This window comes from Echinococcus granulosus (genome assembly GCF_000524195.1).
Source record: "Echinococcus granulosus chromosome Unknown EG_S00014, whole genome shotgun sequence".
Classification (NCBI taxonomy): Eukaryota; Metazoa; Platyhelminthes; class Cestoda; order Cyclophyllidea; family Taeniidae; genus Echinococcus; species Echinococcus granulosus.
Window position 1 is genome coordinate 514,333 of NW_020170394.1, and position 20,111 is coordinate 534,443.

The 20,111-nt window shown below is 39.4% G+C and overlaps 2 protein-coding genes across 2 annotated transcripts in view; both read right to left on the reverse strand. All coding sequences in view use genetic code 11, as the record gives it.

The window, feature by feature from the left end:
• EGR_02934 (Exostosin-1) overlaps window positions 1-9,298 on the reverse strand; it is a gene marked incomplete at both ends in the record, with an annotated part of 10,535 nt that extends 1,237 nt beyond the window's left edge. Inside the window, 12 exons of the mRNA XM_024492183.1 lie at window positions 340-506; window positions 578-817; window positions 1,328-1,446; window positions 1,669-1,807; window positions 2,025-2,271; window positions 2,975-3,049; window positions 3,877-4,037; window positions 4,696-4,958; window positions 5,445-5,667; window positions 5,734-5,869; window positions 8,085-8,437; window positions 8,966-9,298. Of these exons, the coding sequence (XP_024353378.1) occupies window positions 340-506; window positions 578-817; window positions 1,328-1,446; window positions 1,669-1,807; window positions 2,025-2,271; window positions 2,975-3,049; window positions 3,877-4,037; window positions 4,696-4,958; window positions 5,445-5,667; window positions 5,734-5,869; window positions 8,085-8,437; window positions 8,966-9,298 (2,456 nt within the window). The remainder of the gene's footprint in view (window positions 1-339; window positions 507-577; window positions 818-1,327; window positions 1,447-1,668; window positions 1,808-2,024; window positions 2,272-2,974; window positions 3,050-3,876; window positions 4,038-4,695; window positions 4,959-5,444; window positions 5,668-5,733; window positions 5,870-8,084; window positions 8,438-8,965) is intronic.
• A 9,035-nt stretch (window positions 9,299-18,333) lies between these two features.
• Window positions 18,334-20,111, reverse strand: EGR_02935 (hypothetical protein; the record flags this gene model as incomplete). Its single annotated transcript, XM_024492184.1, has 3 exons — window positions 18,334-18,669; window positions 18,930-19,432; window positions 19,805-20,111. 3 exons carry the CDS (start codon window positions 20,109-20,111, stop codon window positions 18,334-18,336), a joined length of 1,146 nt encoding a protein of 381 aa, XP_024353379.1.

A 20,111-nucleotide genomic window follows, 5' to 3' on the forward strand; every position in this document is an offset into this window, starting at 1 on the left:
TAGCTTTTATGCGGAATACCGGTAATCATGTCTAATAAAGCAAAAGCAAGATGTTATTGTATTTACGTAGTCACAGTATCCTAAACTGAAGCTTAAATTAGTATGAAAATAAACAAAATTGTCTATCAACGGGGAAGGAAACCACGTAAGACCATACACCTTTAAGTATTCTGGATTCAGCCCAGTGCATCGCTATCTGGTGATAATTTCTGGCTACAAGAAAGGCAGTGCTTGTTTATTTGTCGTGAAACCAAAGTGGGATGCCATGAGAGATAGATGAAAGGTTAGTTTATGAATACTTGGAACCCATCTCAATAAACGGATACCGAACTATCTCACCTATGATAAACGGCGGCATTAAGAAGGACCATCGAGAAGTTGCCGTGGGAAGAGGCATTGACGAAGTAGTTCCAGGCGCCCATCTTGCTATCCCAGACATGCGTACGAGCAGTGAATCCAATCAGGCGATTGGGGTGTTGCAGCCACAGTGCATAGGCAGAATCAATCTATATGAAGAAAATACTCCAAAAAGTCGCAGCATCCTCAAAGGGGGAGGAAATAGTGGTTATAAACCTACTTGATGTAAATTCAAAGAATTGGCAACGTCCAGTTCAGCACTCCAAACAGCAATGGTGGGGATGTCTTTGTGAGCGGGTAGGAAGCGATTAGAGGGAGAGGGGATTGTGGAGGTCGTGGAAGACTGGGTTTTGGATAGTGGTGCAAAGGAGAGGGAGACAGGCAGACCGTTGAACACCTCCGCCGAGAGCTTTTCGGTGGAGGGCGGTAGTTGGTTGCTGCATTGCCACACTATGATAACCTAATCCAATGGAAACGCACGCCCAAGTAACAGCAAATTTAACATTTCAGGTCGCTAAGCTCACTAACCGTAGAAAATATCTGAACTGTAGCATCACCTAGATAGTTCCAACTAAACAGCTGACCAAGCATAAATTAATGAAGTTGTAGGATGCTACCCTACAAATGCATTGTACACTTTTATCGGAATTAACAGTGAAAACAATATCCAATTTTAGTAACCTAGCTTAGCACAGGAAATCTTCAGACCATACCAATCGACCTACACATATCACCAGATATTTTGCTGGTACGTACTAGCTCATTACAACGTAAGTGGTATGGACAGATAAGACTAATATTCACACTGCCACCATCACCGCTGCTGCAGTGTCTGCACTAATTTGAACGCATGTGCAGAAGAAAAGATGAGGACACATCAGTAACTTTCTGCAAGAGCAAGTGAGTCCTGGCTCCACGGTAGTGTGCAAGAACAACTCATCCAAAATCCGCGCATACTCTCACGACAAACCTTTTTGAGGTGTCGAGATCGCACAAACACGGAGGCAAGTTTCCCCGAGCGCTCCATGAAGTCTGCACAGAAAGGCTGACGAATTGTAATCATCAAAGTGAAGCCTTTGTTTATGTCATCTAAAAGACAATAAATAAGACATAATGAAATTAAACATTGAGTTATGGTAGAAGTAAATTCTAACATTGTGAAAGAGAACGTCAAATGATCAAGTGATGTCAGCATAACTCAAAAGCAAGTAGAAAAACATCAAAATGGTAAAGTAAATAATAATTATCAGCACACAGCTTGTACACCATGCACTTGACATGCGAAGTGTAGTTTATATGAAAGGACCCAACCTTGACACTTCACAGGGAGACTCGGCGATGGATACTCGCAACCGTTGATGGTGGTTGACTCAGAGAACACTACACCACCTGGTCTTCTATTCCAGATATCATAATTCTTTTGGCGCAACGTTAAACGGTCACGAATAGACTGGAGCACAAGAATAATAATTAATTAGGGAACCAAAGTTTACATAATACGTGAAAGGAGCAAAATAACCAAATCCAATATCTAATCACGTCTATATGGTAATTATACCAATGAGTTTACTGAAAAAAATTCATGAATATGATAAGGTTTATCAGGGAGATTCACTATAATTAGGGAAAGTGGAGATGTTTCTGAGTATGGATTTAAGAAGCCTTACCATGAGTGTGACATGGACGATAGCATCGACGGAGCGGAAGTAACTACTCCAGATGAAGCGTACTTGCTCACGCATCTTGACTATTTGGCTGTCGGGCAAGTTGCGCAGTAGGTCGGGCAGTCGGGAGAGCGTCCGCTCGTCCGCTATGACAGCCGCTTGACTCCAGTCGATAACCTCTGAGAAGGGCAACTCCCAATCGTTGGCCAGAAGCACCGGAATGCAACCCGCTTCCAGTACCTCCAGGAACCTGCAACCAATACTTCGCAATGGTAGGTATACCCACATGCCAAAGCACCCATAGCACAGTATCTAAATGCTCTTAATAACGTCTTTCCTTCATTATTTTTAATAATTCCGAGAATAAATTATCATTTAGCAAACCACTTCTTCATTTAAGTTAAAAAATTTCACAAAATAAATTCTTAAATTCAATTTCATGATAAAAAGTGAGTGCAAGAACAAACTACCTTTGTGAAAAAATGGTGGGATAGAAGTCATAGGCAATTGCTGCCTTATAACTTGATTTCTACAGAAAGATGTAGATGCAAAGTACAGAAAGGATGAATAAATTACAGAATATCGTGTAGGCAGGCAAGATTGCCAACGTACGGTAAGAAAAAACATCTACCTCACTTTCCCCTTTAATGTAACCCACCCGTAGAGGTATGTGCTAGGGGGCACAACACCTTATTCGCAGCAAAAGGCGCCCAAGGCCACATCCAAATAATCACGGCCTTCAACCGTAGTCGGCTGAAGGGAAACAATGCACTTGCACAGTATGTACTAAAATCTCTAAGCGAACACCATCCGAAGACTTACATGAAAGTGGGAATACAAATAAGCTGGAGGAAAATCTCAGATGTTTGAATGCCGTGTAGATAAAAGATCAATTTAGGCGATCGTTTATCAGAACGAAGTAAAAGGGCAATAAAGAAAGTAAGAACGCAGACCGGAAAGAACCAAGACGTCGACCACGGGGAACGAGGCAGAAAGTGGAATTATGAAGTAGTTCTTCGTACGAGACCCTGAGAGCAAAAGCACCGATAAGTCATTTTAAAGAAGTAGTTATAAATGCAGCAATTATACATGCTTTAAATAAAGAATGAGAGCTTCATAATGTTACGAATAACCAAGGGGCAAGTTATTTGCTAAGATGGCGTGAAGCTATTTAGGAAATACACAATATTTAACGCCTCTTTTCCTATCTATATTCTCTCTACCAAATACGAAAACGTCGACACTCAATGAAACTGCGAAAATAGGTCATTTCATTATAGAACGGCAACGAGAAGGTCAGCTGGCGGCAAAGCCTGTGAAAACATTGCATAATAAGTAAACTCTGGTTTTTAATGTGGATACAAACAAGGTCGATTACGTTCAAAATCTCAGCGGGTTTTGGTGAGGTACGCATCATAACGACGCTGTGTTGACTATGAGTCAGATTATAAAACGGAATCAAGTATTTGTATGTCATTAAACAGGTACAGAGATCTACCGTACGGTTATCTAAGGATCTAAATGCAAAAGACAAAAGGCATCAGTCTGGATGGAAATGCTGTTAAATAATGGTAGCCTCACATTACCATCTGCAAAGACAATAACCCAAGATAAATAAAGATTTAGCACACTGGAATAAAAGGATTTTCACACCATTATCTGAGGTAATTAACTATACCGTCACGGGTGATAAACTTTGCGAGCAAACTAAAACTTATATTTACTTAAATCTGTTGTTGTTCTGAAATAATAACTTGGACTTTTAGCATTAACACTTCCTAATAACTTCATTATCCTTTGGTCAGACATCAGGCTGCTTAAAGCGTTGTGTATATTCAAAGTTAGTGAAGCATACGTTTCGTAGTAGGCATTGTCGACTGCACAACGAGCATCAGCATAGAGGTTCCAATTTTGCAAGTGTTTACAAGTCGTGGCCATAATTATATCCTTCCCATTGTGAATGTGATAGAGAGCATTTCGAGTCTCCGATCCTATGCCAACCACATACCGCTTTCCCTGAAAGTAAACAAAGTAGTTCTGATAGTACTTTCGATGGATGAAGCACTCATGCGACTCTGAATGACTGAGAAAGCAAAAATAAGACCAGATTTTCCTGTGTAGACAAACTTGTTAAAAGTAAGCCAACACGTGATCGACCTTTAAACTGGACTGCGCGTTTTCACAGGGTCGAAGCGGCATGTGTAAGGAAAAATGAAGTAGGTCGTTGCTTAATTGATGAAACTTGGTGTAAACCGAGATAAAAATATACTTGGCAAAGACGAGACTTCATCAACTGCAAGATGCTACCCATTGGAAGTCAAAAGAGAAGTCGAATAGAAAATAAATAACAAACTCCTATACTATCCAATTGGGGTAATTTGGCAAATCCAATTAAGAATGGATAATTGTGACGGTAATGAAGTTGTATTCATGAAGTGTGGGTAATATTTGTAAACAAAGTGAAATCCTCATTTGACTATATCCAAATGCAGATACCTAATGCTGAAAATCTGGTTGTAAAAAAATGTAGTAATGGAGCATAATCACATTATACGAAAAGGTTGCTTCAATAGTTAGTAAAAAAGAGGGACAGTAGTGGACGTTTAGACAACGATGGAAGTGAAATGATAGAGTACTTAAGAAAAAGACGGCAATTATGTTATGTGTAGATTACTTTGAAACTGGTGAGCAGATTAAGCCTGACGCGGGCATCTTCGGTGAATGGATAGCGTGGCGGTTGACCTGCCTCGGGATAATTCGAGGTTACGAGGGGAAAAGAAATGTCAAAACCCGTTCGCATGCGCACTTTCGACGCCGAGGCACGAGCTAACATCGCGTTCCCCACGTCCATCCGTAGTTCGTCGATATCGTAGTTGGGCCAGCTCCCAGGAAAGAGGATGAAAAGGAGATGGTTCATACCGGATCGGGATCGTTTATCTTTAAAAGAGAATAAACTAGCTAGTAAAAATAGAACAGATCTTAAACAATAGTCGTTAGATATTGAAGCACTGCCTTCGCCTTAAGTACATAAGCATTAACAAAAATTGACTAGGTTGCCAAGACTCCCCGTGATTATTTGCACGTACATATCTAAACGACTATTTGTCGGTATCACCGAGATCTATTTTGCCTTGTGTAGGCGAACTGCCCCTCACTCATCCTTGATCGCGGCTTTGCAAATAAACTACCTCGGATAATCGATCGTTTTATGACTATTTAAATGTTTGCAGAAGCACAAAGCATGCCGAATCGCCAAAAAGGGGGATAAACTTTGAGGAAAATCGTGCAGAACCGGAGATATGACATCAGTTTGGAATATGTAAGACTTAACTGAAGTAGCACATCATTCAAGTAAATTGATTCATTATTGCAACAAGAAAACAAACATGGCAAGATGCAAACCTAGCATTGGCTGAAAGGAACTCGGCTGCGAGGTCCAATATGGTAGCCGGTTTAAACGCCTGTGGAGATCCGGAATATATTGGAAACTGCGGGGGTCTCTATCAAGCGTGTCAAGACTTGGAACAAACAGACAGGCTTCTCTTGGGTTCGCAGTATAAAACGGTGATCGTCTAATTGCATCTAGGATTTTTTGGTAGTTTCCGGACACTTTTGGGGCGCGTGGATCATCAGGATAGACGTAGACCTACAATAAATGAAAGACTCAATAAATATCAGCAGAACAGAAGTCTTAAACGTTTAAGGTACGCACCTTAAATTTTAAACAACGTGAGCTATCAAAACAGGTGTCCATTGTGCAACGAGGATGGTATTTAGTGTCCGAAGTCGTCGAAGCTTCATAATGAAATGAATTTGAGAAGTCAGGATGAAGACGAGGAAAGAGGTGGCTGGTGACATAAAGTAGAGTGAAAGTACAAACAGCGAATAGGATACAAGCTGTTTTCAGTTTGGCACGAAAACCAAGTGATAATAAGGGGACTGTACAACGTTCCATATCCCTAAAACAATAAAGGACAAGCCAAAGCCCGATTTAAAAAGTGAATAGTCAATATATAAACGATACAAAAATTATACCAATCATTAATGTTATAAAAGTAGGTCAAGTAAGCAAATGCTTCAATAAAGTTTGGCATTCTATTGTTACAAGTAAGACGAAAAGTAACGTGCTTACTTCAGTAACATAGCGCATTATCCTTCCACTAATATCTGGGAGATTAAGCTATATAAATGAGTAATGTTCCAGTGTGACTATACCACACGACTCAATACTAAGAGGTTGGCAATTACCGCGATTGTCAACTCACAATAAAACTATACATTCCAAACAATATCATTTACAAATCCTAATGATAAAATCAAAGCCGCTACTAAACTTTGAAAAGCATAAACAATCTTACTCTACCCAATCATATGGAGATGTAATGACCTAGATAATTTGTATGGGACACGTATAAGGTATGTTAAACAAAATAATCGAATTAAGGTTAAGGATCTTGTGCCCCAATTCTAGCACCAGAAACACAGGACTGAAGTCGTTTGGAGAGAGCAAAATTGTCTATATCCAAAAGGCATGAACTCTAGGTGATTTTGAGGCGGTACCTCAAAGATGTTGTTTGAATTTCCAAATCGCAGTGGAAATGAGGACTTCCACATCGCCGTTTCATTGCGAAAGTCATCATTACAAATTCTCGGCCACTGTTATATGACTAGTTGATTTCTAACACTTCAGTTGTGAAGGGGTTTCTAAATGTACCGAAGCTAAACTGTTTATTCGTAATGTATAAACCAATGGTGTAACGATGCAGATTTCTAAGGCCCAAAAATGTCTTTACCCAAGATAATGAAGCCTTTCCTGAATAAGATGTATCACCTAGAGACTTTCCAGATTACAAAAGAGGACATTATAATCGGTCAGAACACGTATACTCGACATGCAGAAGGTACTTGTGCTACTGGCACGGCCCAAAAACCAGCCCACACAGCGTGGTACAATGGCCAAGTCAAAATTGACTCTGCGCTAGAACCGAGAGATAAGCAATTATCGTACTACAAAGGATTTCGCAAAACTAACTAGGCCAGCGGCTTCTTGCATGGATGAGGTTTTACATACAAGGTGCAATTAAGTGGCATCCATTCATGGAGTTCCATTTAGTAAGTAGGCGCGATATCAACGAAGAACGATGACCCACGCACACCCTTTACTTGGTTTCACAACAACCGGGCGACTTTTGCGAGCGCGTGGTTTAGATGCGTAAAACTGGGTCTGGATTGTTACGAGCATAGAACCCTACAGAAAGGGAAATAGATCAGAAAATTTCAATTAGATGAGAAAATTTCTTATTATTTTGACTTATTTTGATTACTGCTTAGCTAGTGCGATGTTAAGCCTAAGCTTATTCTCAAATACTGTAGCGGTGTATACCATTTACACCCCTTGTGCATCCTTAAATACAAACCATATTATTTGACGTCCATTGATTATTCCCAAGTACCAAAGAAGTGCACTTGATGTATGCTATTCGTCACTCACTATCACTACATGATTGGAGCTGGGTAGTGGCATTATGGGAAATAAATAGAGGAACTATTATTTAAAGCGCCTTTACGAGAAACATTAAATCAGTTCCTTTACATTTGACTGACAAACATTTGTTAATCTCCCCAATGGTACATTCCCGCCTTGAACTCGGCGTTGTACTGACCAAATTCTCTAGCTGCGGTTTTCCATTATTAAAGTAAGAATAAGCGATGACCTAAGTAGGTTGTTTATGAGTAATTTCGACGCTGTGGAATATTGAGCTGAAGTATCGAATGAATATCCCGATTTTAAACATTTTTGTGAGCACACTCTTTAACAGAGAACAAGTGCTTTGTCAATCCAAACTGTTGACTTGTTTGATGCTTTATAAAAATAATTTTGTAATTTAAAATTCATCGAAAGGGTGAGAGAAATGAAAGAATACATAGGCTGAAAATAGCTGTTTGATTGGCGTTTTTCACAGATGAGACGAAATGCGCTTTCGGGAAAGGCAAAGCGTTTGCTCTTTTGCACAGTTAGGATGAGATCGAAACGAACTTAGTGCACGTCATTTATTTATATACCCACCTAGAGCGGGCGGGCAGGGCTCTCCGGGCGTTCGCACGGCAAGGAGCATTGCCTTTGCCTCCTCAATGATGGAATCCAACTCCAATACGAAATCCGAGAGACGTTTATTAGAGGCTTTCATCTCTTCTACGCGACGCTCAATTTCAAGAAAACGGCGCTTCTTCTCCCGCCTTGAGCGCCGCGAAGCCTCGTTATTTCTTAGTCGACGCAGCTCTCTCTCCATTTCAAAGTCTCTGTCCGATGTCTTTCGCAAATTGGTACCATGGGCGCCTTCTTGTGTTTTGACACTTGAAAGAGTGTTTGGCTTTTGCCGCTGATTTGTTAGTGCTTTTGAAGATAGATGTTGACACTAGAACGGACAATAAAAAGCAGTGTTAGTCAACCTCTAAACAGCGCTATTATTTGTGTGTCCTTTTGGTTTAATAAGCGGAATCTTATAAACTTTATTTTCGAGTTTAAAAATTGTGAAGCTGTAATCGCCTCTACTGATATTCGTTACCCGTTTTATCTTTAAGTGTCCACTAGATTAGCAGACCTTGTAGTTGAACTAAGGGGCTGTTCAAGTGAGGATGTTCCACCACCATCCTACAATATTTGCGGCACAATCTCTCATCACTGCAATTTACCTTTATAACCCTTACTAAGCTATTTCTGGGCATTGAGACGGGCTTGAAAAAACGTCTAAACTTTAAATGCTAAAGTTTTAAGAATCGTTTCGAGATTATGATTAGTAAATAAGAACTACATTAAGTGACGCGTAAATCGCAATTTTGCAGATTCCTTTGCACCAAATGAGTAGAAATTTGAGTTGTAATGTCAAGAAAAGCCCAATCTTTCCCACTTTGAACATAAAAATATCAACCATTAGAGACCATACCGATTGAAAGTAGACGTCTCCCCGAAGTGAATTGGCATTTTGAACAAGCCGACGATAGGACTGATCGAAGTCGAAGTCGTCTGTTGAGCTGGTGCTTCCGCAGCACATGGTGTCAGGCGGCTCTGACATGGCAATTGAGATGGATGCATTATCTTGTGGAAGAGACGGGTGGCCATCGTAATAGATATTTGAAAGTGCCCCAACAGCCGAGGTCTCAGCCTGCTCGCAGTTCATTTGGTATGGCGGCATATCGGCGTTTAAGGAGTGCGATTCCGTACATTCACCATCGCCGTTCAGCCAGAAAGAGTAGTTGCAATCTTGATAAGTAAACATTCATTAAAAAAATAAAGCCACTCGAATAGTTGATTTGTCTTATCCTCTTTTACTAATGATCATACTCTTGCACTAACAGCTATGGATTTCAATTTCCTAATGAAGGCATTACCCATTACGCTTCCCTCACTTCATTTATCTTGTCGAAATAAAAAAATATCATGCTTTAATTACTTCTGAGATCCACTTCATGTCAAGATTAGTCTGATGAAAATCAAGAAAACAACTAATAGCACAGTATTTCCGGCCCAAGAGATTGACTAATTTCGTCTGCGTTGTATTACCTTATCATTAATAGTGCTACGCAAAAGACATAACGCTGTCAAACGATTACAAAATATTGTTCGGTTAATCAAGGTACTTGATAGCGGTAAGAATAAAGCCAATCCTTTTTGTCAGGGCTGCCTTACTGTACTAATTTAGGGCCTACCATCTAGGATTTGGCTGATGAACATACACGCTGCTTTCATACCTCATCGGACAAAATACGAGTGAATTGGTTTTCACTTCGAGTAGTAATCAACAGACGATACGAAAATGGCTAGACATATGACCTTTAAATTATGAATGGCCAAAAAAATTCTGGAGGTTGGCAACTGCATGCAATATGCATTGTCGCAAACTCATTGTGATGGCTGAGGCATGTTGCTATCTCACAGCGTAACGAGACAGGCGAGTGCTAAGACAGTGACACAAACACGATCACAAGACTAGGATAATCCTCAGGCAGGTGGATTCAAATATTGTGGAAGCAAGTTTTTCCCTAATTTACAGAGTGTGTAGAGATGCTCCGATGCATTATGACGATTAGGTGATGGCGGGGTGTAAACCGCACAAGCATGCCTGTCAAAAAACCCACAACCAGAGGTATTGAGGTATCCCACAAAAATCAACCACACATAGATTAAGCGAAGCAACTGTGCACAAACATTGGTTTGCGGCACAAGTGCGTTTTCATGAAAGACCATTTTAAAAGCCTTGGGAGGAAATGGTACAATAATGTATTCAACAAACATCCTATAGAATTTGTCCAAGAGGCAACTTTGCCTCATTTTTAGCGGCAATTTCAAGTACTTTTCATCGACTTCATACACCTGAGTGGACTTTTTTCATAGTGCCGAAAAGCTGCAATAATTTTGGAGACGCTATTTTTAAAGTAACATTCCCAACTATTAAAATAGCAATTTAATTGAGAAGGCCCTAAAAAGTTGATTCACCTATTTATTTAAACTATACTTGCGACGAATCTTACTGTTCCCTTTTATTTTCAAAAGCAAAACACATGAAACAAACTCATTGTCGGTCGTTTAGTCAGCTAGAAGAAGTTTGTATGAAACATAATTGGGGTAATTGACAGTAACTGTAAACCTTCTTGAAACGTAAATTTGAGAACTTAAGCAGAAACCGTGTTCTACTTTAAAGGCGATTAGCCAATGCAAAAACAGTGCGTAGAAAATAGATCAACAGTTGGTTTTCTACTACCGATAGACCTTTACGAGATATTGGCGTATGTGGTTGTGAAAAGTACTTCACCTCGCGTGACTTGAAACCAGTCTACAGATGGGAGAATGTCCATTAAAGCCTAGTAAAAATAGAGTTGCCATGTTTTTAGATAGGCATCTTTAAGTCTGGCGTCCATTACAGTAGCTTGCGTTGGTGAAGGGAAACGCCAGGATGGAAGATCTCTATTTCGGACAAGACTTAGTAAACCATTGTAATTCGATTTGGTTTTGGAGTCACAATAAATGTCCTATGCTGGAAACAATCGCCGAAAAGCGTTACATCTAACCCTCTTTGCATAGCACTTTGAGTCCCCCTTATACTTAAACGAACTCCTCGAAATAAACGACCTCTAAATAGTAGGAGTAGTTTGAAAAGGTGTTAATTCGCTCAACTTCTGATGGAAATACACTACGAAGACAACGTCATTAATGGAGACAGTTTGATAAATGGCGTCTGTCTCAATCCAAGACTATGTTCAACCTATCTGTTTAACACTGGAATAAAAGCTTCACTGCTGGATGTAAGTGCCCGATTCCTGTTGGGAATTTTTTGTTGCATACTTCTAGCCATATTTTCTATGCTATCGGTCAAGAGGTTAAAATAGTCAAACCTTGATTATCATGATTTTATAATGGCAAATTAAATATACTTACTTACACCTTTGCTGAAGAAGTGCATCTGCTATATGCCTATGCTGAATAAGCCTTCGTCTTTTCCATCCTTAGAAGAGTGCCGTCACCCATTGGGCGCGTAGAAATTCTGCATGCACTCACCAATTAGTGAAAATTCGACCGCAAAAGCTGTTGTTGTTTTCAAGTTAAATGACGCTAGTTTCATTTGTAGATCCCTTAATTGCAAATCTGATGCTACCGATATATTGCTTTCCCCATAAAGAGATGGGAAAAATCTGCATCTTTTTCCTGCATATTTGGTAACTTCTCGTTTTCCGCCAACTGCCGTAACATCACATTCGCAAAAAGCAAGGCATACAATATATTTAACAGTTAAATTGAAAAATCCAAACTATTCTCGGAAGATACATATTTATTTCCGTAAGTTGGGCTTTTACGACTGCTTGTAGATTGTTTTGTGGAATGTACTCTGACTGTCGTGAGTGTTAGCTGTGGCACGTGTTGAAGCCTGTTTACACCTAAATCGTAGAGGGAATTCACAAAAAAACAAAGTACTCTTGAAGGTTGACGACTAAAACACAACTTTAACTGCAAGGATATCTTAACTGAAACTGTCGGCCCGATGATGGTGACCTTGGCTGCAAGCTGCATCTGACAGGATCACCTGATCTTTTAATATCATGGTTTGTAAATACACATGTGGCATTTGATCTTCCTCCTTTGATCTTGAGCGCAAAATTTACCTGCTTTTTTAAATAAATTAGCCAATTGAAATGACAAATAACCAATGTAGGTGCATAAGGGAATAGTAAATAAGGTCTAACCCCGACAAGCATATGTCTGTGTGCGCATAAATGGCCACAGAGTGTCGAAGCACTTACCTTGTACAGCTTGGAATGCTAGCAAGCCACCTGCAAAATGTCATTTGTTAATACTAATGCTTGTGGCCTGCAAAACGGAATAAAGAAGAGGCAGTTTGCAAACTTAAATTAACGAGGTAAACCTAAATTATGATAAAGTGAATCTCAAGCAGAACACAATGCGTCTGGTGAAACATCAGGTTCCCCGTACATCTCACTATAGTAATCTGTTGTAACTTGTAAGGATTGGAAAATGTACTCAATTTTTAGGAGAATGATTATTATGCATTAAATACGAGGCATTACTGTACCCTGTATTATTGTCTTCTTATTTTGAAACCGCATTGAGCGTCAGCCAAAACCGATTGATGTGACTTGGGCCTATCTACCTTGCGAGCCATGGTTAATTCATTTTTTAAGTCACAGAAGCTTCTCGCGACATTAATATCATTCCGGAAACCTGTGACGTACGGTAGCAGAATGAACCGTCCAGAAATGGTTTGACAAATTCGACTCTAGTGATGGATCCTCCAGGAGTAAATATAACGCGTTCAGAAGGCCCCTCCATTCTTGATCATGAGGAATTGTGTCACAGATGACTCAATAATTTAAGATTTGCCTTTCGGAAGCTCTCAATTATGTTAAAATCGGATGAGAACATCAACCGGGAAAGTCACAGTAGAAAGTGATCAAATGAGTCCCATTTGTCATGTGTAAACAGATAAAAAAAGCTTTAAAAACCACCACTTATAAAAACGCGCCATTTTAGATAACTGACTTTTGACGAGAGATAATTTTTGTGCAGCTAAGTTCCGTAGGTGGATCAACATATCTTTAATTAGTCCCAAACGACTCACTCAATACCCCACACTTGTAAGGCACAAAATCATCTCCAGAAGACTACATCTTTTATGTGTTGTGCACTACAGACTGAATTGTTTATGAATTTCCTGCTGAAGGCCAAACATCCACGGCTGAGATCTACCTACCCCGAATATGTGCAAGAAAAATTGCCTCATAAGGAACAGTCAAGACCGGTCAGCCAGTGAAAAGAACATTCTTTCCCTACGCGACAAAAGATGATCTCATTCCGCTGCAAAATGATGCTGCCCATCTTCCATGTCCTTCGTACTCCTCCGATGCTGTTCCTCCGGGTGTTGATCATTACCCTATCTCGGCATTACACAATCACATGCAAAGTGGACATTTGGAAAATGAAACTGAGATTGAAGTGAATGTGGCTAGATCTAAATTATATACTTTTGGTGATAAAACGCCCCATAAACTTTGTTTTAGCAACCCCAGTATCTTGACAGGAAAGGTATGTAAGTTAAAGATTATAACGTTATTTATTTTAACGGGTAAAACATCGTCAAAAGCTTTCCGCTGCTGTTTGGTTACCTCGTTTGTGTGGGCAGTTTTATTCACTTTGCCTCTACAGTGCTTTGTCATGTGACCCTGAAATTCATTTTAACCCTACCCATTGGTGAATTTGCGTGCGAAAATAAGATAGTCATTACGGCCTACGTTGAAAAAGATTGTCTTTTCAACAAAATATTTGAAAGCTGAAAAGGTAAGGCAAGTTTATTTAATCCTACCGTTTTAAGTTTAATAGTCTATAGTATGATCACACTGATTATTAAGCCAAGAATCTACTGGAGATGAGTAATAGTGCTTTCGGTGTTTCCACTTCCTTTATAAATAAAAGAATTTATAAATAAAAGAATTTATACGTAACAATAGAAACCTTAAAACGGTTTAATGAAATTGAATAAATCTTCGTTTATATATTTGGCAAACAAGTGAGAGGGGTTGGACAGCACCAAAATCCGTGTAACACGAGCGATTATTGCGAGTTGTAGTAGTCAAATAGCCATTTATTTTTGCGGCTTGAAAACTGCTAGGTTTTTGTAGGTAATTTGACTTATTTGTACATTTACGGATTTTAACAAACCCTTAAAATGAATTTACCAAAAGTCAAAACACGTTGCTTAGCACTTTCCACTAGTAGTCTGTAGACTAGTGGCAATATCCCCGCAGCAATTTGATAATATGTTTTGATTAGGACGAGAAGTGAGTCGACTTACCAACGGGTGAGTTAGAATGATAATGAATCGAGTCGTAGGGAGAACGACTGTAGTCTGTGCTGGCGCGCCGATGCATTATCCGCTAGGTGTACTGTGTGCAGGAGATGTGCCTCTTCTCCTCTTATTCACTGCCTTTTTATAGCTCACGTGCGCACCGTGTTTGCAAGAGGCAAAGTGCTATGTCGGAGTTGAAAGGCCTAACTATTTCCTGCCTACTTAAATAAGGCTTTACCGACAATTATCCTATTCTCGCTCCTTTCTAGTCGCTTCGCCTCGTTGCTTCAAAAATTTGATGGTATTGCAGTTTTGTTTGTGAGCAAGTTATACTCACTCACAATTCCATGTAATACGCTCGCGAGATTATGCGCCTTAGCCAACTCCGCTGCAAAGGATAAGAAAACAATTTAAGATCGGTGTAACTCTTAACCGCAGGCAGCAAATACCAAATTTTTAAGGGAAATTAGTGATCCTATAAAAATGAGAAATGTTAAGTCGACCTCATTCTACGGCCCCACAAATTTTTATTCTATTTTTCATAGATTCAAAACATATTCCACCAAAGTGTGCATGGTAGTGCAAAGTTAATTATGGTCGGAAGTAATGGCCAGCTGGAGCTGCCATCCAAGATCCTTCAAAACTCTCTTCCTCGTAATGAGAAGTTAAATACAAGTTCTTGTCATCAAATACTCAGATAGCGGTCGTTTGGCTTCCCAGAGATATTTTGTGGGGCGTTATTGCCTTTGAAGTATCAAACTAAACAGTCCTTTAGAGTTTGATAACAACTTGTTACTGTAGCCACCCTGTAATTTCTTGGATCAGCTAAAACAGCATTTCTTTCGTGAAAATACTGGGTTTGCCAGAGCCGCTCCCATACTAAGCTAAAGGACGTTGGAACATCCAGCAGTTGTTATATGGCCTACTTTGTAATCCTCTCTAAGAGCATACCGCAGTAATTTAACAAAAGTTGACTTCATCATTTCTACCTTTTCCAGATAAAGATGCCAAAATCCTCGACCTTTTTCTGCTTGATAAAAGTTCTCTCGCAAAAGGTAATCTACCCACGGAGTCGTAGTGCTGTGAGTCCTTCCCAAAGTTGCAATAAAACGCAACAGCATTGCAGATCGCCTACCAAAATACGGAAGAGTTGAGAGTTCGAGCTGATGATCGAGAAGAGTCCCAGCACTTAAATATACAGTCAAACAAACCTCAATTCATTGCATCACATTGGGAATTAGTATTATTGTATGTGAATACACTTCCACCCTTATTTTGATATTTATTTTTCTGCCCATTTTTAACTCCTTATTCATAACATCACTCATTTCCGACGTTGACTTACGGTGAATGTGTAATCTTATAAGTAATGTCTTTTTATTATGCTGTGGAGATTATACATCATCTTTTGTGCAGTGAAATCTCTCCATTTTCGTTAGCCAAAGCATATTATCGAGCATGGAACAAAACTAAAAAAATCCACTGAAATAAAAACAGTTTCGTGCGACAACTAACTCCAGTGTATCAATGAAAGTTGGAGAATGTTTCAAGAAGACGTGTCTCAATATTCTATGATTATAGTATGGTGGTGTTTATGAATTGTGCAGACTTCATTACCGTTTCATAAGATATGAATGTTGAGCAGTTAAATTCGAGATTTGAGTCAAAAATTCACTGAGCTCATTGATAGGACGTGCTATCCTGGTTTCATCAATGTTTAACAAATAGGCTTTTAATAAAGGCTGCCTTAACTTTCTTCAAACGTTCATCTTGCAATTGAATGCTGAAACAAGAACAACACTTCCGAAGTTCTTGCTGTCTCCAGAGTACCAAAATACATATGTTAACCATTTTCACAACATTTTGGACCTTACTACATACAATGGAGCTTTGTTACTTTCCGAGATGGTTTTATACTTACGAACTTTTTAAGATAAAATAATGTCAGGTGTAAAATTATTGTTAAAAACTAATGCAAAATTGTGCTGGAATCCAAATTATCATCAAATTATAATTTCACGTTTTCATTATTACGGAATTACAGAAGACACTTTGTTGTCCTTGCAGCTCAGGAGCTGTTCACCTATCAAAGTCAGGTCATCATTATGTAACCCCAAAGCGTAATTATGTTATTGAAGCAGGATGAAGCTTTTAGGCCTATGTAAAATACTCCATTGTTGATGAGAGCTTAAACAACTATCCCACGTTAGAATGTGTATATCTTGTGAACAAATGCGAATTGAGGACCTGAGTTACTAGTGGCAGTCACTTTATTTGGTCATAACCTACTTTGAGGACCTTTCAATGCACCATCATTTGATCTTCCGCAATGATCTTGCCCACGACTTTTCTTTTTACGAACCTTCTTGTTGACACTTTCTTGTGCGACGAAACATCGTCAGCCCTTCCACGTATGCTCTGTGACTACAGTATAAAAAAGGACTGTGGTAAGATAAAGTGAGTTGAAGACGTCATTACCTATTTTCTTACGAAGTATTTGGGAACACGAAGACCCTATCATCCAAGTTAGCATGCGGAAGTGCCAAATGTCTTTCGATGCTTCTGATACTTTTCGAATTTTGTCAGTAGTGTATTCATCTGCAAAACCCTAACAATAATTGGGAAATTTTTAAAACAATTTCGCGTTCATCATAAACAGTTCGATCACTTTTCTAAGTGGGGAATCAAGTCTTGGCAAGTCCATATTTCTAAATTCCCTCATGACCAAAAGTTGGGTACCTCAATCAGATCGCCATGCATTCTTTCATGTTTACCAAAATCAGCATTTAAACATCATCAAGCACTAGTAAGCTGCACTACTGAAGCAGTTGAAGTCGTAGTTATTTATGTGATAAGATGGCGATCCATTTCAACAGTTCAGGTTGTCGCATATGGGATTGCAACCCGATTAAGGAGAAAAAGTGACACTGAGAAACTTTCCAGCCTCTACTTTTTTAAACTGTATACAGACGAAAAAATCAGTCTAGCGGTTTAAATTCTGGCTTGATTTATGCCGGATTAAAGGATTACTTTGAACCTCCAAGCCAAGTTCCTACAATGTAATTGAAACTAGCCTACGTAGTATTAGAACATTTGGCATTCTCATTTGTAGCAAATACGTGGGAGTATTCCCTTTTGTCTCATTTCCTGGTTTTTCAAATTTGCCTCCGATATTCGCTCTTTATTAATCTACCTATTCTGTACAAATAACTTTAAATTTATTTGACATTTATCTATTGAATTGTTAAAACTGGATGAATTTCACTTTTCTATGTCATAAAATGCAATATTCTCCCGAAGGGCTTTAAAACCAAAAAGGTTGCAAAATATGTATGCACACAATATTGAAGCAACACCTGAGAGGCGTTTTTGAAACGATGGGGAGGTGGATAATGTAAATAAAGGGCACAGATTGCAGTGAGGCTGACGTTTAAAAGAGAGCCACATTTCGGAGTTTCACTGAAATATTTTGGGGAAAATTCACCAACATATACCCCTTATCTTAAAGTAGGGATCTCTAAATTACAATCTTGGGTCACATTCTCGCTCTCACATAGTTTGTATGCCAACCATAGACATGTATTGTTCATGACTTGTAAAACTCAGAAAACAAGTGTTGGATGTGGGAGACATCAAGACATTACTAACGCAGACATGGTTAAGCCTCACTTTAGCCATAGTTTTGCAAATACGCACGTAACTTGACAGCAGCCTTTGGGAGGCATCAAGGCGTGTCGTGTAACCACACCATATCGAACTAATTTACGTCCTCGTAACTCGATGACTACAAAACATCATTTGCTAGTTTTGAAGAATAGGTACCATTAAAAAAATAAGCTAGTGGCGCATCAAGAACTAAGCGAAAAATGATGTAATCAACAATTGTATAAAAAAAAATAAAACAAAGTGTGGAGATGAGTATGTACAGATGGGTGTGTTTAATTCAATTTGTGCATCTGCTACTTTGATGGACTATTTGGTGGAAGGACAATAGCCTTAGCCTCGTCGATGACCGAGTCCAGTTCGTCCACAAACGCCTTTAGCTTGCGATTGGCAACACGAAGCTTGTCAATCTCGCTCTGCATCGCAGCGAAGCGCTCCTTCTTCATGGCCCTCGACTTCCGCGAGGCCACGTTATTGCGTTGCCGTCGATCCTTCTCTCTGTCCTCGGCGAAGTTGCACTGGGTCGTGGAGGACTGAAGCTCACAATCCTTGGTCGGAGATGTGGTATCCGTTGATGACGCTTTTGCGTTTTTCGCCTTTTTCTCTTCACAGGCTTGCCTTCCCGATTGGTTCTAAAAAAGTGCCCACAATTACTAACCCTCTAACAGTGAATCACCTCCTTGTAAAACAAAATCAATTATTACATTAGAGTTGAATTTTGATAAATAACTGTTTATTTTTTTAGCAATCACCTGAATTGTCTATGTATTTACTGTTAGCTAATGAAATGCACGCATATCTCATAACCTTTTTGATTTGATAAAACATTTCGACGCGTTTAAGGGACCTTAAAGGTGGGATTTGGTGTATTCTAATAAATACCTAAGCTTACATCGACAATTTCCACAAGCTGCTTGATCAGGGTGTCCTGCTGCGATAAAATCTCTTCCCATTCGGGTCCATTGGCAAGATCTTCAAGGGATTGTGACGAAAAGATGTTGTGAAGCTGAGGGCTATCCAAAGGCGAAAGATTGTCATCTTTCACATCAGGCCTGTCACATTCCATCGCTTCAATCTCTGTAGCAGACTGAAGAGTTGTGCACTTCTCTAATTCAATAAAAGCATCAGAAAGCATATCTCTATTGAGTTCTGGTAGTTTTTCTATTGGCTCAAGTGAGCATAAGTAATTTCCGAAAGCGGAATCCGAATTAGGAGGTGTATCATTCATTGATGCTAGTTCTATATCAGCCGCTATCTCCGGGCAATAACAGTACGTTAGGTCAGTGAGATGCGAATCCGCAAAGTCGTAATCGAATTGGTCTGTTTGGAAGGTCCCGAGATTGTCTTTTTTGTCAAGAGAAGATACAACTCTGATTACAGGTATAGTAGACCGCTCTAAAAGAAAGACGAAAAGATTTGCATATATCAATGAAAAATGAAGGCGACTATGTAGATTTGTTCCTTGTGGTATGCTGCAGTAATTAAAAACCGGTGATTTTATAAAGTATTCAGTCATCGAAATTTGGGCATTTTAATACAATCATCGGTTACGCCTTTAGTCTCTTCTAGCATGACATATAATACAAAGATCCGAGGTATTCTACTTCAAGTTAGATTTTATCACTTCATATTGAGGCAATCCTATTTTAGACATTAATTTCTGGTGTCACGCATTTACACCTTTCAGTGACACGACACGTGTAAATGTTATGTAAAGAACAATTTCACCAAAAACTAAAAAAGTGAGGAGTTTTTACTAAAAATTACCTGGTGAATCCACTCTCATCATTCGAATCTTGGAAGACCTTCCGAAGGTACTTTGTTTTGTATGAACAACTTCCCCCCTTTCGTCGGATTGCTGTGGACAAAATAAGAGCTTTTCCTGCTTCTGGCATAGTCTTTGTGTATTTCTGGATGGTGTGGAACTGCTTAGAAGTCTAATGTTGATGGCTTGTTGGGTAAAATCCCTGGAATAGCTGGTTCGCAGACTAGGTGCTTTCCAGTTTGGACCCACGGCGAGCGGTGTTAGGGATCGTGTTTGCCAACGTCTCTTATAAACACCTTCGCGTGCCAT